The 19,792-nt window shown below is 42.4% G+C and overlaps 1 protein-coding gene across 1 annotated transcript; it reads right to left on the bottom strand.

The window, feature by feature from the left end:
• Positions 1-5,609: 5,609 nt before the first annotated feature.
• LOC120064971 (eukaryotic translation initiation factor 6-like) lies at positions 5,610-18,887 on the bottom strand. The gene is made up of 7 exons (XM_039015587.1): positions 18,779-18,887; positions 18,216-18,352; positions 17,062-17,147; positions 16,661-16,836; positions 10,944-11,120; positions 10,486-10,667; positions 5,610-6,191 (listed from the first exon to the last, which is right to left on the bottom strand). Exons 2-7 carry the CDS (start codon positions 18,320-18,322, stop codon positions 6,182-6,184), a joined length of 738 nt encoding a protein of 245 aa, XP_038871515.1. The 5' UTR covers positions 18,323-18,352; positions 18,779-18,887; the 3' UTR covers positions 5,610-6,181.
• Between the last annotated feature and the right edge of the window lie 905 nt (positions 18,888-19,792).

Here is a 19,792-nt window from a genome sequence, read left to right as displayed (position 1 = left end):
AAGTATGATGTTGACATGATCAGTCCAATCAAAGCTACTGTAGATATAACATGATTTGTCGTCATTTTATCTGTGGCCAAAGACCTTGAGCCTTCTTGGATGGGAACTTCTAATTTAACTCCATGGCAGCACCCAAGGGGCTATAATTGTAGAGCTCTACCCTTAGACTTGGCGGTGACGTAGTGTCCCCATGAGTGACAGAACACTGAGCCAATCACGGTGCATTGCTCCGTATTTTCTGCTGGCTTGCCCCACCACCACAGAAAGCACTGAGCTAGGCTGAAACACCTGCATTTTGGAGCAGCCTTACACAAGACATTTTGACATTGTTTGAAAACTGATATGTGACACACATAACTGCCAAAATAACATGCAAAACAAGCAAGCCCCCAAAATGTGGGGCTCAAAACAAGTGGGGCTCTGCCCCACCTGCCCTGATTGATGGGTTGCCACTGAATAGGTGTACAGTAGAACGATAAACAAAAACTTTCCTCTTGTGTGGATGTTCACCAACGTAGGTTTAAGTCCGGACTCGCGATAAACTTAACTGTTACTGTAATACTGCCATCTGTAGGATGATAAGAGTGCTTGACTTTGTTAAGGACGATCTGATGGAAAAGTGTTTGTTCACATCCATCTATGTCAACATTTGTAATTGGCTGAAGCAGAACTTTGGCCGTCATTGTAAATATGAATTTGTTATTTAACAGACTTGCCTAGTTTAAAAAATAAATAAACTTTGTACCAGGATTTTTATAAACAGCATAAAACATTTCTCACTCCAAGTTTTTAGTATACGTTTTTTGAAAGAGAATTGTCCAGCCCATTGGGTATCTCACTACACCCCCATATGCCATGTCTTGAAATATGCAGACAGATGGATTAAAAGTTTACATTGTAATACTTCTGATAGACAACTTTCTAGCTCCACCCATAACTTTTGGACTTGAATAGCATTCCCAAAGCATGGATTATTGAGTCATTAGTTTTACACTTAAGGCATGACTCTGCCATTTTGCTGGAGCTCTATCAGAGTGACCATCGGGTTCTTGGTCACCTCCCAGACCAAGGCCCTTCTCCCCCGATTGATCAGTTTGGAAGAGTCGCTCGGTGGTTCCAAACGTCTTCCATTTAAGAATGGAGGCCACTGTGTTCTTGGGGACCTTCAATGCTGCAGAAATTTGTTGGTACCCTTCCCCAGATCTGTGCCTCAACACAATCCTGTCTTGGAGCTCTAAGGACAATTCCTTCTACCTCATGGCTTGGTTTTTGCTCTGACATGCACTGTCAACTGTGGGACCTTATATAGACAGGTGTGTGCCTTTCCAAATCATGTCCAATCAATTGCTTTTACCAGAGGTGGACTCCAATTAAGTTGTAGAAACATCAAGGATGATAAATGGAAACAGGATGCACCTGATCTCAATTTGGAGTCTCATAGCAAAAGGGTCTGAATAGGTCTGAGCAGGCGCATCTTCAATATATACCAATTGTTCCTGTGGACGTCGGGCCCTCATACCACCCTCATGGAGTCTGTTTCTGACCGTTTGAGTAGACACATGCACATTTGTGGCCTGCTGGAGGTCATTTTGCAGGGCTCTGGCAGTGCTCCTCCTGCTCAAAGGCGGAGGTAGCGGTCCTGCTGCTGGGTTGTTGCCCTCCTACGGCCTCCTCCACGTCTCCTGATGTACTGGCCTGTCTCCTGGTAGCGCCTCCATGCTCTGGACACTACGCTGACAGACACAGCAAACCTTCTTGCCACAGCTCGCATTGATGTGCCATCCTGGATGAGCTGCACTACCTGAGCCACTTGTGTGGGTTGTAGACTCCGTCTCATGCTACCACTAGAGTGAAAGCACCGCCAGCATTCAAAAGTGACCAAAACATCAGCCAGGAAGCATAGGAACTGAGAAGTGGTCTGTGGTCACCACCTGCAGAATCACTCCTTTATTGAGGGTGTCTTGCTAATTGCCTATAATTTCCACCTTTTGTCTATTCCATTTGCACAACAGCATGTGAAATTTATTGTCAATCAGTGTTGCTTCCTAAGTGGACAGTTTGATTTCACAGAAGTGTGATTGACTTGGAGTTACATTGTGTTGTTTAAGTGTTCCCTTTATTTTTTTGAGCAGTGTATAATTTCACAAACAACGTCACGGGCCATTTTAAACTAATCCTGGGTCACTAACTATTGATTTTAAAACAAAGTTGTTTTCTAAAAAAGGTACACACCTGTCTATATAAGGTCCCACAGTTGACAGTGCATGTCAGAGCAAAAACCAAGCCATGAGGTCGAAGGAATTGTCCGTAGAGCTCTGAAACAGGATTGTGTCGAGGCACAGATCTGGGGAAGGGTACCAAAATATGACCACAACCAAAGTCTCATTCAAGGTCAAGGTAAGAAAATCAAAGATCATTTGACGATAAACAACAGATTGTGTGACAAATACAACATGGTCCCCTAGACCACAGTGGCCGCCATCATTCTTAAATGGAAGAATCAGGCCTTTATGGTAGTGGCCTGACAGAAGCCACTCCTCAGTAAAAGGCACATGAAAGCCTGCTTGGAATTTGCCAAAAGGCACCTATAGGACTCTGACCATTAGAAACAAGATTCTCTGGTCTGATGAAACCAAGATTGAACTCTTTGGCCTGAATGCCAAGCTTCACGTCTAGAGGAATCCAGGCACCGCTCATCACCTGGCCAATACCATCCCTACGGTGAAGCATGGTGTAATAAAACCTGTTTTTGCTTTGTCATTATGGGGTATTGTGTTTACAAGTTTAGATAGATGGCTAGACTAAATTGACCAATCCATTTTTTTTTGCCGACATGGCTAATTGACTGTCAGTGACTGACAAGAGAGAAACACCTGATGGACAACCAAATTTTGAAATGGCACCTTCTGTATTCTACTATTCTAACTCTCAACAGTAAATGGAGACTCAGACAGTTCCAAAAAATTTATATATAAACTGGGTCGAGGGCACCCTGCTGCCCTAAGCGACCACTAAGGTAATTTATTCCTGCCTTACTTCATTGTTAAATTAGTCATGAGTCACCAGACCTGATCACAGAGATGCTAACTCTCTACTCTAAAATTTGAGGTATTGGTGCCTCTACAGCCCGGATGGGCCACTTTGATGTGGGTGGGTGCCTCAAAAAAATGTAACATCATGAGGGGCCTACGTGAAATTTTGTTAGGCACCTTGCAAGCAAAACATTTTCGTTTTAGATTACATTTCCTGTAGTACATATTTTGCCATAGGGCGTAGAGAAAATTGTGCAGTTTTAAAGCGAGTTTTCTGCAATTCTAGGGAGGAGAGAAACATTTGCAGTTTGAACCCCGACAGAGTCCCACCCCCCAACATTTTTGTTTGTTTGGAAATTGATCGCAGATGCCCATCCAGGCTTTAGGGCATTTCAGACAGCTGAAGAATGTGTTTATGATTGATTACATTTAGCTTTTTGTGTATTTGGATGTGTATATTCTATTTTGATGTGTATTGTGTTATACGGGGCTTATGACAAATACCTTTGTCTTAACTTTGACTTCATCCAAATAAAAAAATACAATGCAAAAATTAACATGTTTTTCACTCAACTGTTGCAGTACTAGGAGTGGGTCTAAAGAGCTTTTCCAAAGTAATGCATATTGGTGCATTCCTAGTACATGACATACACTCACAAATTACTGCTAATAGCTTAGTGTTAAGGAATGTGCTGCATGCATATAGTAAAGAAGGTATATACTGTATAGTGCACAAAGTAAATGAGATGTCACTGTACTGGGAGTGGGTCTAAAAAAAAAACACTAAAGAAAGTAATTTGTGTTTTCAATGTAAGTTGTCAGCAGAGGGCACCAAATACCCATGTAGGTGGACAGGGGAGAGTAAATCAACAACCTTTATCAAACCATATCACTGAAGTTCAGCGCTATAGCGCGATTTCCAATAGAGCTGAGGTATGCAGTCTCCTCGAACATGGAAACATTACCTTTACATTTCAATCATGCTATAACGCTGATCTTCGGCGCTACCGATCCAATCCAGCCCTAAAATACAATGTCTTCACTCAAAAGTTTGACCACAACCAAAGTCTCATTCAAGGTAAGAAAATCAAAGACCATTTGACGATAAGCAACAGATTGTGTGACAAATACAACATGGTCTTACAGGGTAATCCATTTTTTTTAATATATTGCAAAAAATCAGCAAGGAATATCGCCACATCTCAACCACGTGTTTGCCATGCAAGGCTTAACTGTAATGGAATTGGCAGACAGACTTAATGTACATTTTCCATTGGGAACATTTCTCTAGTTTCCCACAGCAAGGAAACCACCAGTTTCAAAATGGTTAAAAATGATAAACGAAAACCTGGCATTCAAATTTTACATTTTATGATGCTCTTTTACAGAAAAATCGACATTTAAATAACCAAACATGGTAATTGTACAAAGTTAGAGATTTTCTGGTACTTTTGTATACTTTTTAGCCAGTAGTTATGAAAGTAGCCAAAAGTAGTCCCCGGAAATTGCGTACTACGTCACATACAGTGCATTCGGAAAGTTCTGATCCTTGACTTTTTCCACTTTGTTAACTTTATAGCCTTAATCTAAAATGGATTAAATAGTATTCCCCCCTCATCAATCTACACACAATACCCCATAATGTCAAAGAGAAAACAGGTTTTTAGAAATGTAAAAGAAAATATAGAAAATATAATTTGAGTCCTTGATGAAAAATACAAATACCTGTGGTAAATTCAATTGATTGGACATGATTTGGAAAGGCACACACCTGTCTATAAGGTCCCACAGTTGACAGTGCATGTCAGAGCAAAAACCAAGCCATCAGGTTGAAGGAATTGTCCGTACAGCTCTGAGACAGGATTGTGTCGAGACAGATCTGGGGAAGGGTACCAAAAAATGTCTGCAGCATGGAAGGTCCCCAAGAACAAAGAAAGAAACAAGATTCTCTGGTCTGATGAAACCAAGATTGAACTCTTTGGCCTGAATGCCAAGAGTCACATCTGGAGGAAACCTGGCACCATCCCTAGTGAAGCATGGTGGTGGGAGCATCATCACCTGACTAGTCAGGATCGAGGGAACGATGAACAGAGCAAATTACTGAGAGTTCCTTGATGAAAACCTGCTCCAGAGCGCTCAGGACCTAAGACTGGGGCGAAGGTTCACCTTCCTACAGGACAACGGCCCTGAGCACACAGCCAAGAGAACAAAGGAGTGGCTTCGGGAAAAGTCTCTGAATGTCCTTGAGTTGCCCAGTCAGAGGCAGGACTTGAACATCTCTGGAGAGACCTGAAAATAGCTGTGCAGCAACGTTCCCCATCCAACCTGACAGAGCTTGAGAGGATCTGCAGAGGAGAATGGAAGAAACTCCCAAAATACAGGTGTGCAAAGCTTGTAGCGTCATACCCAAGAAGACTTGAGGCTCTAATCGCTGCCAAAGGTGCTTCAACAAAGTACTGAGTAAAAGATCTGAATACTTATGTAAATGTGATATTTCAGTTTATTTTTAATAAATGAGCAAAATCTTCTAAAAACCTGTTTTTGCTTTGTCATTATGGGGTAGTGTGTGTAGATTGATGAGGGGAAAAAACGATTTCATCCATTTTAGAATAAGCTGTAAGTAACAAAATGTGAAAAAAAGTCATAGGGTCTGAATACCTCGAATGCACTGTATGTACCACGTCTTTGCTGTCTCTGCTGTGTCCACTGAGCCGTTGGGCCCGCCCTGCAACCTCATTGGATAAAGCTGGACAAGCCTCTTGCTTGCTGTCACTTAAATGAGAGGGGCTGATGATCATTGGCTAGAACTCGAATTGCTAGGGTGCTGGCCCATATGGGGGAAAATGTAAGGAAAATGGCGCAGCACACCTTCAAGAAAAGAGTCGCTTTGAAACTAAGGATTACGTGGCTAATTGAGGTAAGAAAGTATGATCTACACATTGACACATCCAGCCCAAAGCAGGAGGTATAAAAAACAATTTCCTAGTACCGGAGCATCTCTTTAAGGAATTATGAAGTCTAGCATTGACATACCATGCAAATGTCCAACTCTAAACGTGGAAGGTGTTAACCATATCAAATGACAGCGAGTGGTCTGCAACAGATTTTCAGGGATGACTCAAACCTTTCATTCAAGGCGGACTGGCATCTTATGTGAGGCTGAAAGAGAGAAATAATGTTATATTAGAAATGGTGCTGCAGCAGTATAGCATTTTATCTGCACCGGTAATTGAATGTCTAAAAGTCTCCATCAGCATCTTAACGTTATTTTAGGACTTCCCATTGAAAAACGATATCCCAAGTATGAATACAGTATTGTATACACACTTAAGAGTAACTGACACTTTGACCTACTGTGCAGAAACGAAACAAACCGATAATGTCTAATAATCTGTCAAAAATATAACATTTGCCATTTATGCTTCAAAACCAACTTGGAGGTTTAAAACTAGGTTATATTTGACAAAAAAAATCCATTACGCGCCTAGTAAGGCATTGTTAGCAGAATTATATGGATGCAGTCACTGCACGATTAATCAAATTCGCCAATAAATCGCTAGGTAGTCAAATATTGCTATCAGGTTGTACATCACAGCTAGTACATTTTCTGCTGCTTCCAGCCATTCAGACGATGCGCCGTTTCAGTTACTCAATATTTTGGACAAAAACGGATGAAAAAAGCAGCGATTGGGAATCAACACAATCAGTCTTGCTATGCAGTACGTGACTAAGACTATAGCTCAGGAGCTCCCAACCTAGGGGGCGACAACGTTTCGTGGAGCGGGTCCTTCCTTGATTTGAGGGGTAAAAAAAAAACACGTTACAGTTCGCGATTGTTTATACCGATCTAAAACAATGCATAAATATGTTATGCTTTATGCTAGAAAAAAAGCTGTAAAATGCCAGGGGAAGACACGACTGATGAACATGGGAATATCTTTGATTCGTCTCCATGACATTTAGAAGCTGAGTTACGACCTTCTTTAGGAGCCAAAGAAATCGGACTTTGCTTGGGAAGTAATCTTATACAATGTGTGACTGTCCCTATCAATTGATCAAATCACTTTCTATGAAAGAGAATATGTATAACAACTAAATCAAGCTGGTGTTGTGTTTTTAATATAGGTAGGGTGTTAGGTGACACGACAAACAATGGAAGTTGCGAAGAAGAAAAAAAACAGCAGTTAACAAATCCGTTTTCACTAAATGTCAATGTGGTCGTCAAAATACATAAATAATAAGTGACAGTTGTTTCCCCATTTCAAAAAATTTGAATACTGGTATGATATTTACGCAATATGAGCCCAAATGTAAAGTGCTGCGCAAAGAACGTTAAAATCTGTGGGACAGCCCTTTGTCAAACCCACGGTCTTCATATTTGCTCTTTGCGAAGGGTATTCCTCATCAGTAAGACTGATGTGACACTGTATCGCCAAGAAGTACGGGAAAGTCCTGAGAGTGTTTCACGGCCATCGGACATCTTTTGACTGGAATCATTCAGATTTTTCAGAGACATGGGAAAAAAACAGCAGGTTACAAAGCAAAGCTTCGTAGCTACGTTTTGATGAATGGGTTGTCAGGGATTGGTCCAAATTCACGTTAGTGATTATCTGGCGTGACCATCATTTGCCTCATGCAGCGCGACATCTCCGCATAGAGTTGATCAGGCTGTTGATTGTGGCCTGTGGAATGTTGTCCCACTCCTCTTCAACGGCTCGGCGAAGTTGCTGGATATTGTCGGGAACTGGAATACGCTGTCAATCCAGAGCATCCCGAACATGCTCAATGGGTGACATGTCTGGTGAGTATGTAGGCCATGGAAGAACTGGGACATTTCTCAGTTTCCAGGAATTGTGTACAGATCCTTGCGCCATGCATTACCATGCTGAAACATGAGGTGATGGCGGCGGATGAATGGCGCGACAATGGGCATCAGGATTGTCACGGTATCTCTGTGCATTCAAATTGCAATCGATAAAATGCAATAGTGTTCATTGTCCGTAGCTTATGCCTGCCCATACCACAGACACCATGAGGCACACTGTTCACAACGCTGACATCAGCAAACTGCTCGCCCACACATACACGTGGTCTGCGGTTCTCTAAAATGAGGTTGGAGGGAGCTTATGGTAGAGAAATTAACATTCACTTCTCTGGCAATAGCTCTGGTGGACATTCCTGCAGTCAGCATGCCAATTGCACACTCCCTCAAAACTTGAGACATCTGTAGCATTGTGTTGCGTGACGAAACTGCACATTTTGGAGTGGCCTTTTATTGCCCCCAGCACAAGGTGCACCTGTGTAATGATAATGCTGTTTAATCAGCTTCTTGATATGCCATACCTGTCAGGTGGATGGATTATCTTGGAAAATGAGAAATGCTCACTAACAGGGATGTAAACAAATGTGCACATTTTAGAGAAATACGCTTCTTGAAGCATATGGAACATTTCTGGGATCTTTTATTTCAGCTCATGAAACCAACATTTTACATGTTGCGTTTATATTTTTGTTCAGTACAGAATTTTCACAAATTCCAGACGCCACGTAATTTCTAAACATCCTATGAATTTATAAAAACAGGAAAAGAAGCGCATCTATGTGCTTACTGGTCACAAAATGTGTAATTCTTCCCGGGGGTGTATATCAGGGATACTCAACTACTATTTGAGAAGGTCCGGTCACAACAAATTTCCTAGGTGGCAAAGGTCTGGATGGATATTGTAATGTATCGGTGTAGTAACAAACCCCCACATCGCAACCCTCACCCCTCATTGGCAGAGAGAAAATTGTGCCATTTTAAAGCTAATTTCCTGAGATTCTACACATTTTGCCATGTCTTGTGTGTTCATATGATACCCGAGTGACTCAACAAGATCAAAAATGGGGGCCCCCTTGGGGTCGAGGCCCCTGGACACGTAATCTGGCCATGATAACTACAAAGTGTAGATAGATAGGTAAGTTAGGCTAACCAGGATTAGTAGTTAATCAACTGGATATTTCTGATAGATCTCTAAGGTCTTTCAGTGAATGGACAGAGAAACTGGGGCTGCAGGTAGCCTAGTGGTTAGAGCGTTGGACTAGTAACCGAAAGGTTGCTAGATCAAATCCCCGAGCTGTCATTCTGCCCCTGAACAAGGCAGCTAACCCTGAACTAGGCCGTCATTGTCAATAAGAATTTGTTCTTAACTGACTTTCCTAGTTAAATAAAGGTGAAATAAAATGTAAATAAAAGCTGCCCACGCACTACCAAATTTCAAAATTGCACCTTGTGCATTCTACTATTACAACTGTCAACAGCAGTAAGATGACAGCCCGACAGTTCCAAAAATAAATATATATAAATAGGGACCCGCATTGACCGCGTTCTGGGTCCGGATCTGTACCACGGTCCGCCTGCGAGTATGTCTGGTTATATGAATCATTTTATTATGATTTAATAGTGCCAAAAACGGTGACAGTTCCTCTTTAAGTGTAAAAAAGATCAAGCGTTAGACTTCTGTGCATTCTAAATATACCTCCCCAAAAACCAACAAAGGTCATTTGTTACGTCATCAGCCGCAACCCAAAAATGTTTGGCCTACAACCCCATTTTGATATCAGAAAATGTTAATGTGATCAAAGGTCATGAAGTTGACTGCAAGTTTCTGCAACTCCTCAACAACTTCAAAGTGCAGCCATCGGTCGCCTGCATTGTGGGAGGCTCTATTGTCAACCAATCATTAGGTTGTTTTTGTTTGACCCACACGGACGTGACCAAAGATGTGACTGAAACAGGAACCAACTTTGCCGCAATTCATGTATACAATGGATATATACATTTTACAATGTAGGATAGACACATATGATTTCCGTTTGTTAGTCTGTGGTATGGACGTTAGAGCTATATACTTTTATATAATTAAACTTTTAGAAAACAATGGCACTACTTGTTGCCATGTTGATCTGAGCCTTGCCGTTTGAAAAACACAACAGTTGTCGCAGATGCACCTCCCCCGACTTCACTCATTTACTTTCGTCTAGTTGGCTGCGCTCGCCTAACAAGTCGAACGCCCTCGTTGTCAGGTAAATCACATGATAGAGGTGAAAAGGAGGCTGTATGGCAACTTTAATAGCCTAGTCAGGAAATAGATTCAGTCTAGTGTTGAACACAGCTGAACGTGAGCAAATTGCTCATGGTTTTATGAAAGTCGGATCTCGAAACGGATGAAAGCAGGGGCCTCAAACATACAAGGGCCAAATGCTACTTCAGAAACAAAAAGCCACGCGCTGTGACATAAGACGACTTTGCATTACAAACGGATGGAGTGGCTATGCCTGTTTCTCGGGCTCAATCTTAACCCTGCCTTTCCGGTCATACATAGATTTTTTTAGTGGAAAAAGGAAATGAAGCAACCTCTAGATGATGCCTAAAATTTGTGAGTATCTCATGGTGTCAGAAGTGATCACTCACCTGTCAATTAGAGAGTCTCTCATCGTGGTAGCGATGGCACTGGGCTGCGCCTCGCTCAGTCTGAACACACTCTCGATGACGGACAGCTCTGTGCTGGTGGTGTCCAGCCCAGTGAAGGCACACCAGTCATTTACCACCATCCCTGCGGCGATGACCTCGCTACCACGGTTCACTGTTCCAGCCTGTGGAGTGCCAGAGAGGGGGAGATTTGGCAACAACTCAAGAACTCAGTAACAACATGATGCAATGTGCCCCCCCCTGGGCTCTTAAGTAGATCAAAAACAGAAATGTAAACAAAATGGAGAAATTTCCACTTAGCCTATCAGAGAGCAAGGTAGATCTATTACCACATTGCTTATATGTATTAGATTGATTCAGATCTACATGAGCCTTGCAGTCGGGGCTAGGGACGATGTAGAAATGAGCATAAACACCACTCTATGACAACTACCGCTCACCACCAGAGGCACTTGGAGTAGGGAGGAGAGCTCATCCTGGTCTTCTATGGAGGTTTTGGGGTGTACCAGTCCCCCCTGATTGCTGAAGGCACAGTAGCTCCCCACTAGAACTTGCTCTGCTACTGTCTGACGGAAAACCTCCACCTTCAGACTGTCCGCCAGGATCTCCTCAGTCTCCTAAACAAACATGGGAAGTGTGTTAACATCCCCTACATCAGACAACGTACTAGGGATGAGCATGAAAAAAAATAATGTAAGGATATCAGTCAATTGAAATGCATTACGCCCTTATCTACGGACTAAGGCACGGTCTAAGGTACTGCATCGCAGTCTTTCGGCATCACTACAGCCTGGGGTTCGATCCCAGGCTGTGTCGTTACCGGGAGTCCGACAGCGAGGTACAAAATTGGCCTAGTGTCATCCGTGTTAGGGGAGGATTTGGCAGGGATGGCTTTACTTGGCTCATCGCGCTCTAGCGACTCCTTGTCGCGGGCCAGTGCGCTTGCGGGCTGATTACGGTCATCAGTTGAACAGTGCAGCTGGCTTCCGGGTTAAGCAAGCGCTTGTTAAGAAGCGCGGCTTGGCGGGTCATGTTTCGGAGGACGCATGACTTGACCTTCACCTCTACCGAGCCCGTTGTGGAGTTGCAGCGCTGAGTCAAGATCGTAATCACAAAATTGGGGAGAAAAAAAAAGGGGGTAAAAATTATTTTAAAAATACAACTAATCAAAAACAACAGAGCTTGGGGCGTGGATCAGAAAACCAGTCAGTATCTGGTGCGATACATCTTTGCATGGTTGATCAGGCTGTTGATTGTGGCCTGTTGTCCCACTCCTCTTCAATGGCTGTGCGAAGTTGCTGGATATTGGCGGGAACTGGAACACGCTGTTGTACACATCGATCGAGAGCATCCAAAAAATGCTCAATGGGTGATATGTCTGGTGTGTATGCAGGTCCATGGAAGAACTGGCAGATTATCAGCTCCCACGAATTGTGTTCAGTTCCTTGCGACATGGGGCTGTGCATTATCATGCTGAAACATGAGGCGATGGATGAATGGCACGACAATGAGTCTCAGAATTGTCACGGTATCTCTGTGCATTCAAATATCCATCGATAAATGCCAATTGTGTTCATTGTCCGTGGCTTATGCCTGCCCATACAATAACCGCACCACCACGGGGCACATGGTTCACAACGTTGACGTCAGCAAACCGCTCGCCCACACACCATACACGAAGTCTGCAATCTGCCCAGTACAATTGAAACCAGGGTTCATCCATGAAGAGTACACTTCTCCAGCATGCCAGTGGCCATCGAAGGTAAGCATTTGCCCACTGAAGTCAGTTATGACCCCGAACTGCAGTCAGGTCAAGACCCTGGTGAGGAACGGCGAGCACGCAGATGAGCTTCCCTAAGATGGCTTCTGACAGTTTGCGCAGAAATTGTTTGGTTGTGCAAACCCCCAGTTTCATCAGCTGTCCGGTTGGCTGGTCTCAGATGATTCCGCAGGTGGTGGTCCTGGGCTGGCGTGGTTACACATGGTCTGCGGTTGAGGCCGGTTGGACGTACTGCCAAATTCTCTAAAACGATGTTGAAGGTGGCTTATGGTAGAGAAATGAACATTCAATTCTTTAATCAAGAGCTCTGGTGGACATTCCTGCAGTCAGCATTCCAATTGCACGCTCCCTCAACTTGAGACATATGTGGCATTGTGTTGTGACAAAGCTGCGCATTTGTGAGCGGCCTTTTATTGTCCACAGCACAAGGTACACCTGTGTAATGATCATGCTGTTTTAATCAGCTTCTTGATATGCCACACCTGTCGGGTGGATGGATTATCAAGGGAAAAGGAGAAATGCAAACAATTGTGCACAAAATTTGAGAGAAATAAGCTCTTTGTGCATATGGAAAATGTCTGGGATCTTTTATTTCAGCTCATGAAACCAACACTTTACGTGTGTTTATTTTAGTTCAGTGTAGTTGGCTATTTAGCAGTCGTATGGCTTGTGGATAGATGTTCAGGAGCCTATTGGTGTCAGACTTGACGCACCAGCACCACTTGCCGTGCGGAGGCAGAGAACAGTCAGTCTATGGCTTGGGTGAGTGGAGTCTAACAATTTTCCGGGTCTTCCTTTCAAACCGCCTGATATAGAGGTGCTGGACGGCAGGGAGCTCGGCCCAAGTGATGTAGTGGGCTTGGAGTGGGTCTAGGGTAGTGCTTCCAAAACTCGTTTTGGTTTTTGCCTTAACAGTAAAGAGCTGATTCAAATTATCAAAGCGAGATGATTAGTTGATTATTTGAATCAGCTATGTAGTGCTAGCGCAAATAAACAAAAACGTGCACCCCTTGGGGTCCCGAGGACTGAGTTTTGGAAACCCTGGTCTAGGGTACTTCCTGTTTGTTTCTGCTTGTAAACAGGAACCATGAGTACAGAGTCATGATCTAATTTGCCAAATAGGGGACGAGGTAGGGCCTTGTATGCTTGCTTGCTTGAGGGTAGAATAACAGTGATCTAATACTTTATTGCCTCTAGTGCCGAGGGAGACGTGTTGATGGGAGTTGGACATCACGTGTGTTAATGACGCAGAATTTAAAAAATAAAGAAATTCGCCGGCAACCAGAAAAGCGGCCTCTGGATGTAAGTTCTCCTGCTTGTTTATAGCCTCGTACAGTTCGTTAAGTGCCAGCTTGTTATTTTTCTTGTCCGGAGGTAGAATGTATACAACAGTCACAATAACAGCTGAAAACTCCCTCGGGAAGTAGAAGGGTCGGCATTTGAACATGTATTCCAAGTCGGCGAACAATGGGTCGGCTCTTCCACCGCGCTCGAGTCAGCACACCAGTTGTTGATGAACTCCTCCCCCTCGATTTCCCTCACTCCACTGTCCTGTCCTCACGGTGAATAAAGAATCCATCGAGTTGGATAGCCATGGGGTGTATCTTGTCCGAGAGCCATGTTTCATAAAAGCAGAGAATATTGCAGTTTCGAGAGTCCCGTTGGTAGCAAATCCACGATCGGAGGTCATCCATCTAATTATCATGTAACTGTACATTAGTAGAATTGAAGGGAGAGGTGGCTGGTTTTCCCGTCTACTTAATCTTGCCAGAATCCCCCCTCTTGCCTCTAACGCCGGCGTTTAGTCTTGGGTAGCCTGAAAATTGGGTCGAAATTACAGAAAGAGCCCAGGGCAGATGAGTCGAAGTCGAAATTGAGGTAAGTAAACCACCATCTTACTCCACATAGGCAAGATATTTTGCATTTATGCCTACCATTTCTGCATAGCAGCTTGTGCACAATACTAAAATGCAGGATATTTGAAGCAAGGGGCATTTCAATATAGCCTATTCGCATTTTATGACCTATAGTCAATTAGCCGGTAGGGAGGGGGGAGGGGTCTATGTCCCTGGAGTTGGAAAATGTCTGACAGAAGTGCATCAATGGTAGCTTTCTGTGTTTAATCACTCTTTATTTCATCCCTCCATCCCATTAATTTCCCCAATGACAAACAATGTCAATATACAACAAATTGTTGCTCACTTATACCCTTTAAACATAAATCATTGGAAAGCTTCGATCCATCATACACATTTTCGTAATGTTAAGGTCAACAGAACTTTGACTTCCAGGATACATATCAGAATTACCTGTATAAATTGCTTTTAAAGGGAAACCCTGATACATTTTAAACCTGGTTGAACAAATGGGTCTGAAAGGTCATGAAATTACCTTTCAAATTGTATATAATAACCAACTCACATATAATATAATCAACATATATATAATATAACCAATCGCCCTTATTGTGCAATTGACAGCATCTTCAGAAATAAGCAATTCGGACAGCTTTTTGGGCAAATTCTTACCAACATTCTGTGAATAATTTAACATATTTATACATCTGGCTCATTTGGTTGAGTATTCTACATCAGTATGAACATTTTAAGATATTTCTGGGCATACTACAATTACATTTCACACAGGTATGGGAATGCGAAATTGTCCAATAAGACCACATTGAGTTGTTTGGCGACCCCATTGGAAAAAGGCTTCTGTGGGGTTAATGTGTGAATTCTATGGCCCTGTATTTACAAATCTTTATAAAACCCTGTTCCATCTCTGTGTATGCAAATTGGTACCTCTATCACCAGTTACAATCCCAAAAAATTGCTGCCCCATTACATTGAATTCTATGGGTAAGCTTCCAACATTCTAATGGCAATGGCACAAGAGAGCTCGACAGCTTGTAGTCATAAAAGCCGGAAATGAGTTACCTCTTGTTCATTCAGCCATCCCTATGGGAAAAATGAATGGCAAACAAAACATAAATCTCCTAAGCCTGTGTTTAACACAGACCTTATTTTCGGCGTTTACCCAAAAACAGCACAGTTAGTGCTTACAAAAAGACGCCATTACAATCTCTCTCTATATAGGTGATTTTTAAACAATTGTTGTAGCTAGCTGTTTTCAATGTTGGTTATATTATATATAATTTAAAAGGTCATTTCATGACCACTTGTCAAACAAAGTTTAAAATGTATCAGGGTTTCCTTTTTAAACGCAATTTATACTGTAATTATTAGTAGCGCGCCCCAGTTTGGGAACCACTGACAGCCTATACTCAACACTGTCCATAAAGGCTTATAAAAATACTCTCATTGAATAAAAATCTAAAATTAAAAGACATAAATTGGCATATCAGATTTTAAATAGCCTAATTACACGGGCAAAAATGGTAAGAAGTTCAATAATAAGTATGAGGAATAACAGTAGTGTTCCTGCTGAGATTAGAACACTAACTAGTCGATATTTTGGCCCATTGTAGGGGATGGGAATTGTTACGACTTATATTAGCTATTGTGGGAAAAAAAGAAGACAAATCTCCTTAAGACAAGACGACAGCCAAAATCTGCCCCTACACTCAACCTAAATTATCTTTCAATGTATTGTCCACCCACTAGAATCAGTTAGACATTTGGGTTCACAATCTGATTGGGCAAAATAATGTTCATAATACAGTTCCGACAAATCGGGTCACCTTACCAAATGTCCTGCTGAACGCTGCCTTTTTCGATGTTACAGCCTAATGAACCTAGTGCTAAATTGCCAATGGTGAATAATGTAGCCTATGGATTTAGGCTCATACAAGTGGAGGATTGAATAACTAGTACCAGGCTATATTATCACATGCTGTCAAAAGGAAGCATTCTGCGACAGAAGTGACAGCAAATTCATTTGTGCTGCTCTTTTGACATTTGAGTTCATGAACTTTGTTCAGCGGAGAACAAACGTGCCTGTCCAGTCTGCCGTGGCTGCCTTTGCCACGCTAATCGTGAGGGACGTATCACGAACGCGCATCCAATCGCTTTGGTCTCAGGCCCTTAACAAAATCACAAGCTTCAATCTGCCGCGGTTCACAGTGCGGTGGCAGAAAATGGTGGATCTCCCGGGTGAAGCTTCCGAGGTTACAAAGCTTATGATGTAGAATTGCAGGCGCAATATGCTTCCATTTCAAAGGGATTTGGAGGCACAGTTGAAAGTTGACACACTGAATAAGAAAATAAAATAAGTACTTTTTTTCAACGCGTGAGAAATAAGTATGACATGGGAAGAGGGTCAAATGTGTGTGTCACGCCCAATGCGTGAGAGTTGGCAGCACTGCAATCATGCATGACAAACATAAGAGGTATGAGGCAAGAGTTGTTTTTTTCTCACCCTGTCCAGATCAGGATGCACCAGGGCCACATAGTCATTACAGGCTATGACATTCCCCAGTGCTGAGAGCCGCTCCTCGACCCTCTGGATCTTCACCGTGTCTGGAAGACAATTCCTAATGTGCTGCAGCTCCTGGTCAGTAGTGTTGTTGGGCACCAGGAGTCCATGACGATTCCCTGAATAGCAAATTTAGTGTGGAAGTAGTTGAGCAGGGTTAGCTGGGCTAAGTGCAAAATTGTGACAGTCAATTATCCAAATTATTTTCAGAAAATAGAAAGCGCAGTATTGGTCTTACATAAAGCATAATTGAGTATTCCACTCCCCTGTTGAACTGATGACATTGCTTTGTGTTTCTTTGTGCACTTGCACAAAGCCTGTTTGACCTACAGAGCTATACTCACCCACACACATTCTTCCAATTATCCGACATCCTGCTATTGAGGCATGTACAACTGGGATGGTCTCTGACAACTCGCCTTCAAAGACACTGAAATCATAGAGTTCATGTTACCATGACAGCAATAGAGCCCCACAGTGGAGGTGTCAATACTCATAAAACCTAGCGGTCAAACAGGGAAATGGTTCAAATCGTTTCTCACCATTTGTTTTTTCCAAATATGGGATTTTAGAAAATTAAAATAAGGGCTGTGTTTCGTATAGACTTACCTGGGCGGGAAGTTTTGATAACCATGTAAATCTCTCTCGGAACAAGGTCACTTTTACCTTGAACTAACATTAGATATTTCATACAGAAATTCCTACCTTTGCCTTGACCATCGGAACAAGTGGAACCATTTCCCTGATTGACCGCTAGGGTATTGTGACTCATACTGTGGTACTCTATGCTCATTCATAACAACATTCCCTGGAGAAAGCTGACAATACTGTATGTAAGCTTTCAATACAATTGTACTTGTCCATTTGTTATGGAATTCACTCTTATGCTCTGTCCGCTTGACAGGTGAGAGTCCACCCCAATGCGCTGATTCATGAGATTGACTCAGAAATCAAGTGTGCTTTGCATTACACCCAACTCAAATCAAATTTTATTGGTCACATACACATGGTCAGCAGATGTTATTGCGAGTGTATTGCGAATGCTTGTGCTTCTAGTTGCGACAGTGCAGTAATATCTAACACACAAATCTAAGGGATGGAATAAGAACATACACATATAAATATATGGATGAGCGATATAAAATCTGTCCTTCTGCCCCTGAACAAGGCAGTTAACCCACTGTTCCCCAGTAAGCCGTCTTTGTAAATAAGATTTTGTTCTTAACTGACTTGCTTAGTTAAATAAAGGTTACATTTAAAAATATATATGTAATGTAAGTGCTTTAATATGTTTGGACACCAGGAAAATTAGCTAATGGGGATCCCTAATAAATATAAATACAAATACTGGTGCTTTCGATTCGAAAACTAGGTTAGTATCGTCAAGGTTGGTTGAAAATAAATGTACCATCTTAAGCTAGTTATCCGCCGGATGTTCGATCTGATCAGCTAACGTTAGCTAGCAAGCAACGTCTGGAAAAGATGCCACATATCTTACCTATAGAAATTCTCTGACCCACCAATTGCAACTAGGCAATATGTGTTTGTTAATTTGGCGAAGCAGCCTATTTCGTTGTTCTTCTCGAAAGATGCCCTGACAGCCATGTTGAAGTTCACAGTTGAGGAAGAACTTTCCTGAAACAAAATAAAATACCCGTCAATATTTCACAATTCCTACCTAGCTACCGTTAGCTGACTATTAATTTGTTACTTCTAGCCAAGCCTAGCTACTCAGTTAACTCTCTCATCTCAGTTAGCCCAATTTGCTGATTATAATATGTACGGTAGAGTATCCAAAGATTGTACAACAGCTACAAACACATGACAACTACCACCCCATAATTTAAAAAAATGAAGACGCAATGCATATGGCTAACGTTAGCAATCTAGCTAGTGGAGTGGAAATTGCCTCAAGTTTAGAAGTTCAGTAACGTTTACTGAACATATTTTCAAGAAAATCCAAGACCACGGGCTGGTTCCCATACACACTATAGTTATTGAGCTACGTTTGAATGTTTGACATATCGGATTAGCTATGTAAACAACAATAACTTCACCTACTCAAGGTTTGTGGCCTCAGCAAACGCGGACTTCTTATTTTTCCTCACACGTGTTCACTTCCTCGTCAACGTCATGACGTAAACCCACAACACCCGACGCAAGCCATGTGTTTGGCCCTTTCAATGCCGTGTTCACAACCACTGGGAACTCGGAAGTCTCCCGACTTCAGTAAGTTCAAGACAACTGGAAACTCGGAAAAAAACGAGTTTCGCTGAAAAAAATATATAGTTTTGAACGGTTATCCAAGTCGGAAACTCGGGCCTCTTCCCAGAGCTCTGACTTTCTGATCTGAGATCACTGAAGTCATGACTTGATTTATTGAAACACAATACAACCACCCAGTAAAATGCCATTAAAATCATTGTGGAAGACACAAGAAAGTTAAAAAAAATATTTCCATTGTGGTCATGAAAATACATGAAAACAAAATATACACAAGATTATAACATGAAAGCAAACTGAATCTCATCAATAGGGAGGACATTGTAATAGGAATAAAATAGATTACTGACGTCTTGCTCCCAAGGTCTTGCTTCCAGACAAGCTAAACACCTTCTTCGCCCGCTTTGAGGATAACACAGTGCCACCGACGCGGCCCGCTCCTAAGGACTGTGTGCTCTCGTTCTCTGTGGCCGACATGAGTAAGACGTTTAAGCATGTTAACGCTCGCAAGGCTACCGGCCCACACGGCATCCCTAGCCACGTCCTCAGAGAATGGCAGACCAGCTGTCTGGAGTGTTTACGGACATATTCAATCTCTCCATATCCAAGTTTGCTGTCCCCACTTGCTTCAAGATGTCCACCATTGTTTCTGTACCCAAGAAAGCAAAGGTAACTGAACTGAATGACTATCGCTTCGTAGCACTCACTTCTGTCATCATGAATTGCTTTGAGAGGCTAGATAAGGATCATATCACCTGCACCTTACCTGACACCCTAGACCCACTTCAATTTACATACCGCCCCAATAGATCCCACAGACAATGCAATCCCACTGCACACTGCCCTATCCCA

This window comes from Salvelinus namaycush, chromosome 20 (assembly GCF_016432855.1).
Source record: "Salvelinus namaycush isolate Seneca chromosome 20, SaNama_1.0, whole genome shotgun sequence".
In the NCBI taxonomy this organism is placed as follows: Eukaryota; Metazoa; Chordata; class Actinopteri; order Salmoniformes; family Salmonidae; genus Salvelinus; species Salvelinus namaycush.
This window is presented reverse-complemented; position numbering and strand designations above follow the sequence as displayed.

Excerpts from the sequence above, each read along its gene's own strand:
- LOC120064971 (XM_039015587.1), bottom strand. The coding sequence starts at position 18,322 with ATGGCTGTCAGGGCATCTTTCGAGAAGAACAACGAAATAGGCTGCTTC. Across the intron at positions 16,837-17,061 it reads AATTGGAAGAATGTGTGTGG|GGAATCGTCATGGACTCCTG; the intron begins GTGAGTATAGCT and ends TTTGCTATTCAG. Across the intron at positions 11,121-16,660 it reads TGCATCCTGATCTGGACAGG|GAGACTGAGGAGATCCTGGC; the intron begins GTGAGAAAAAAA and ends ATGTTTGTTTAG.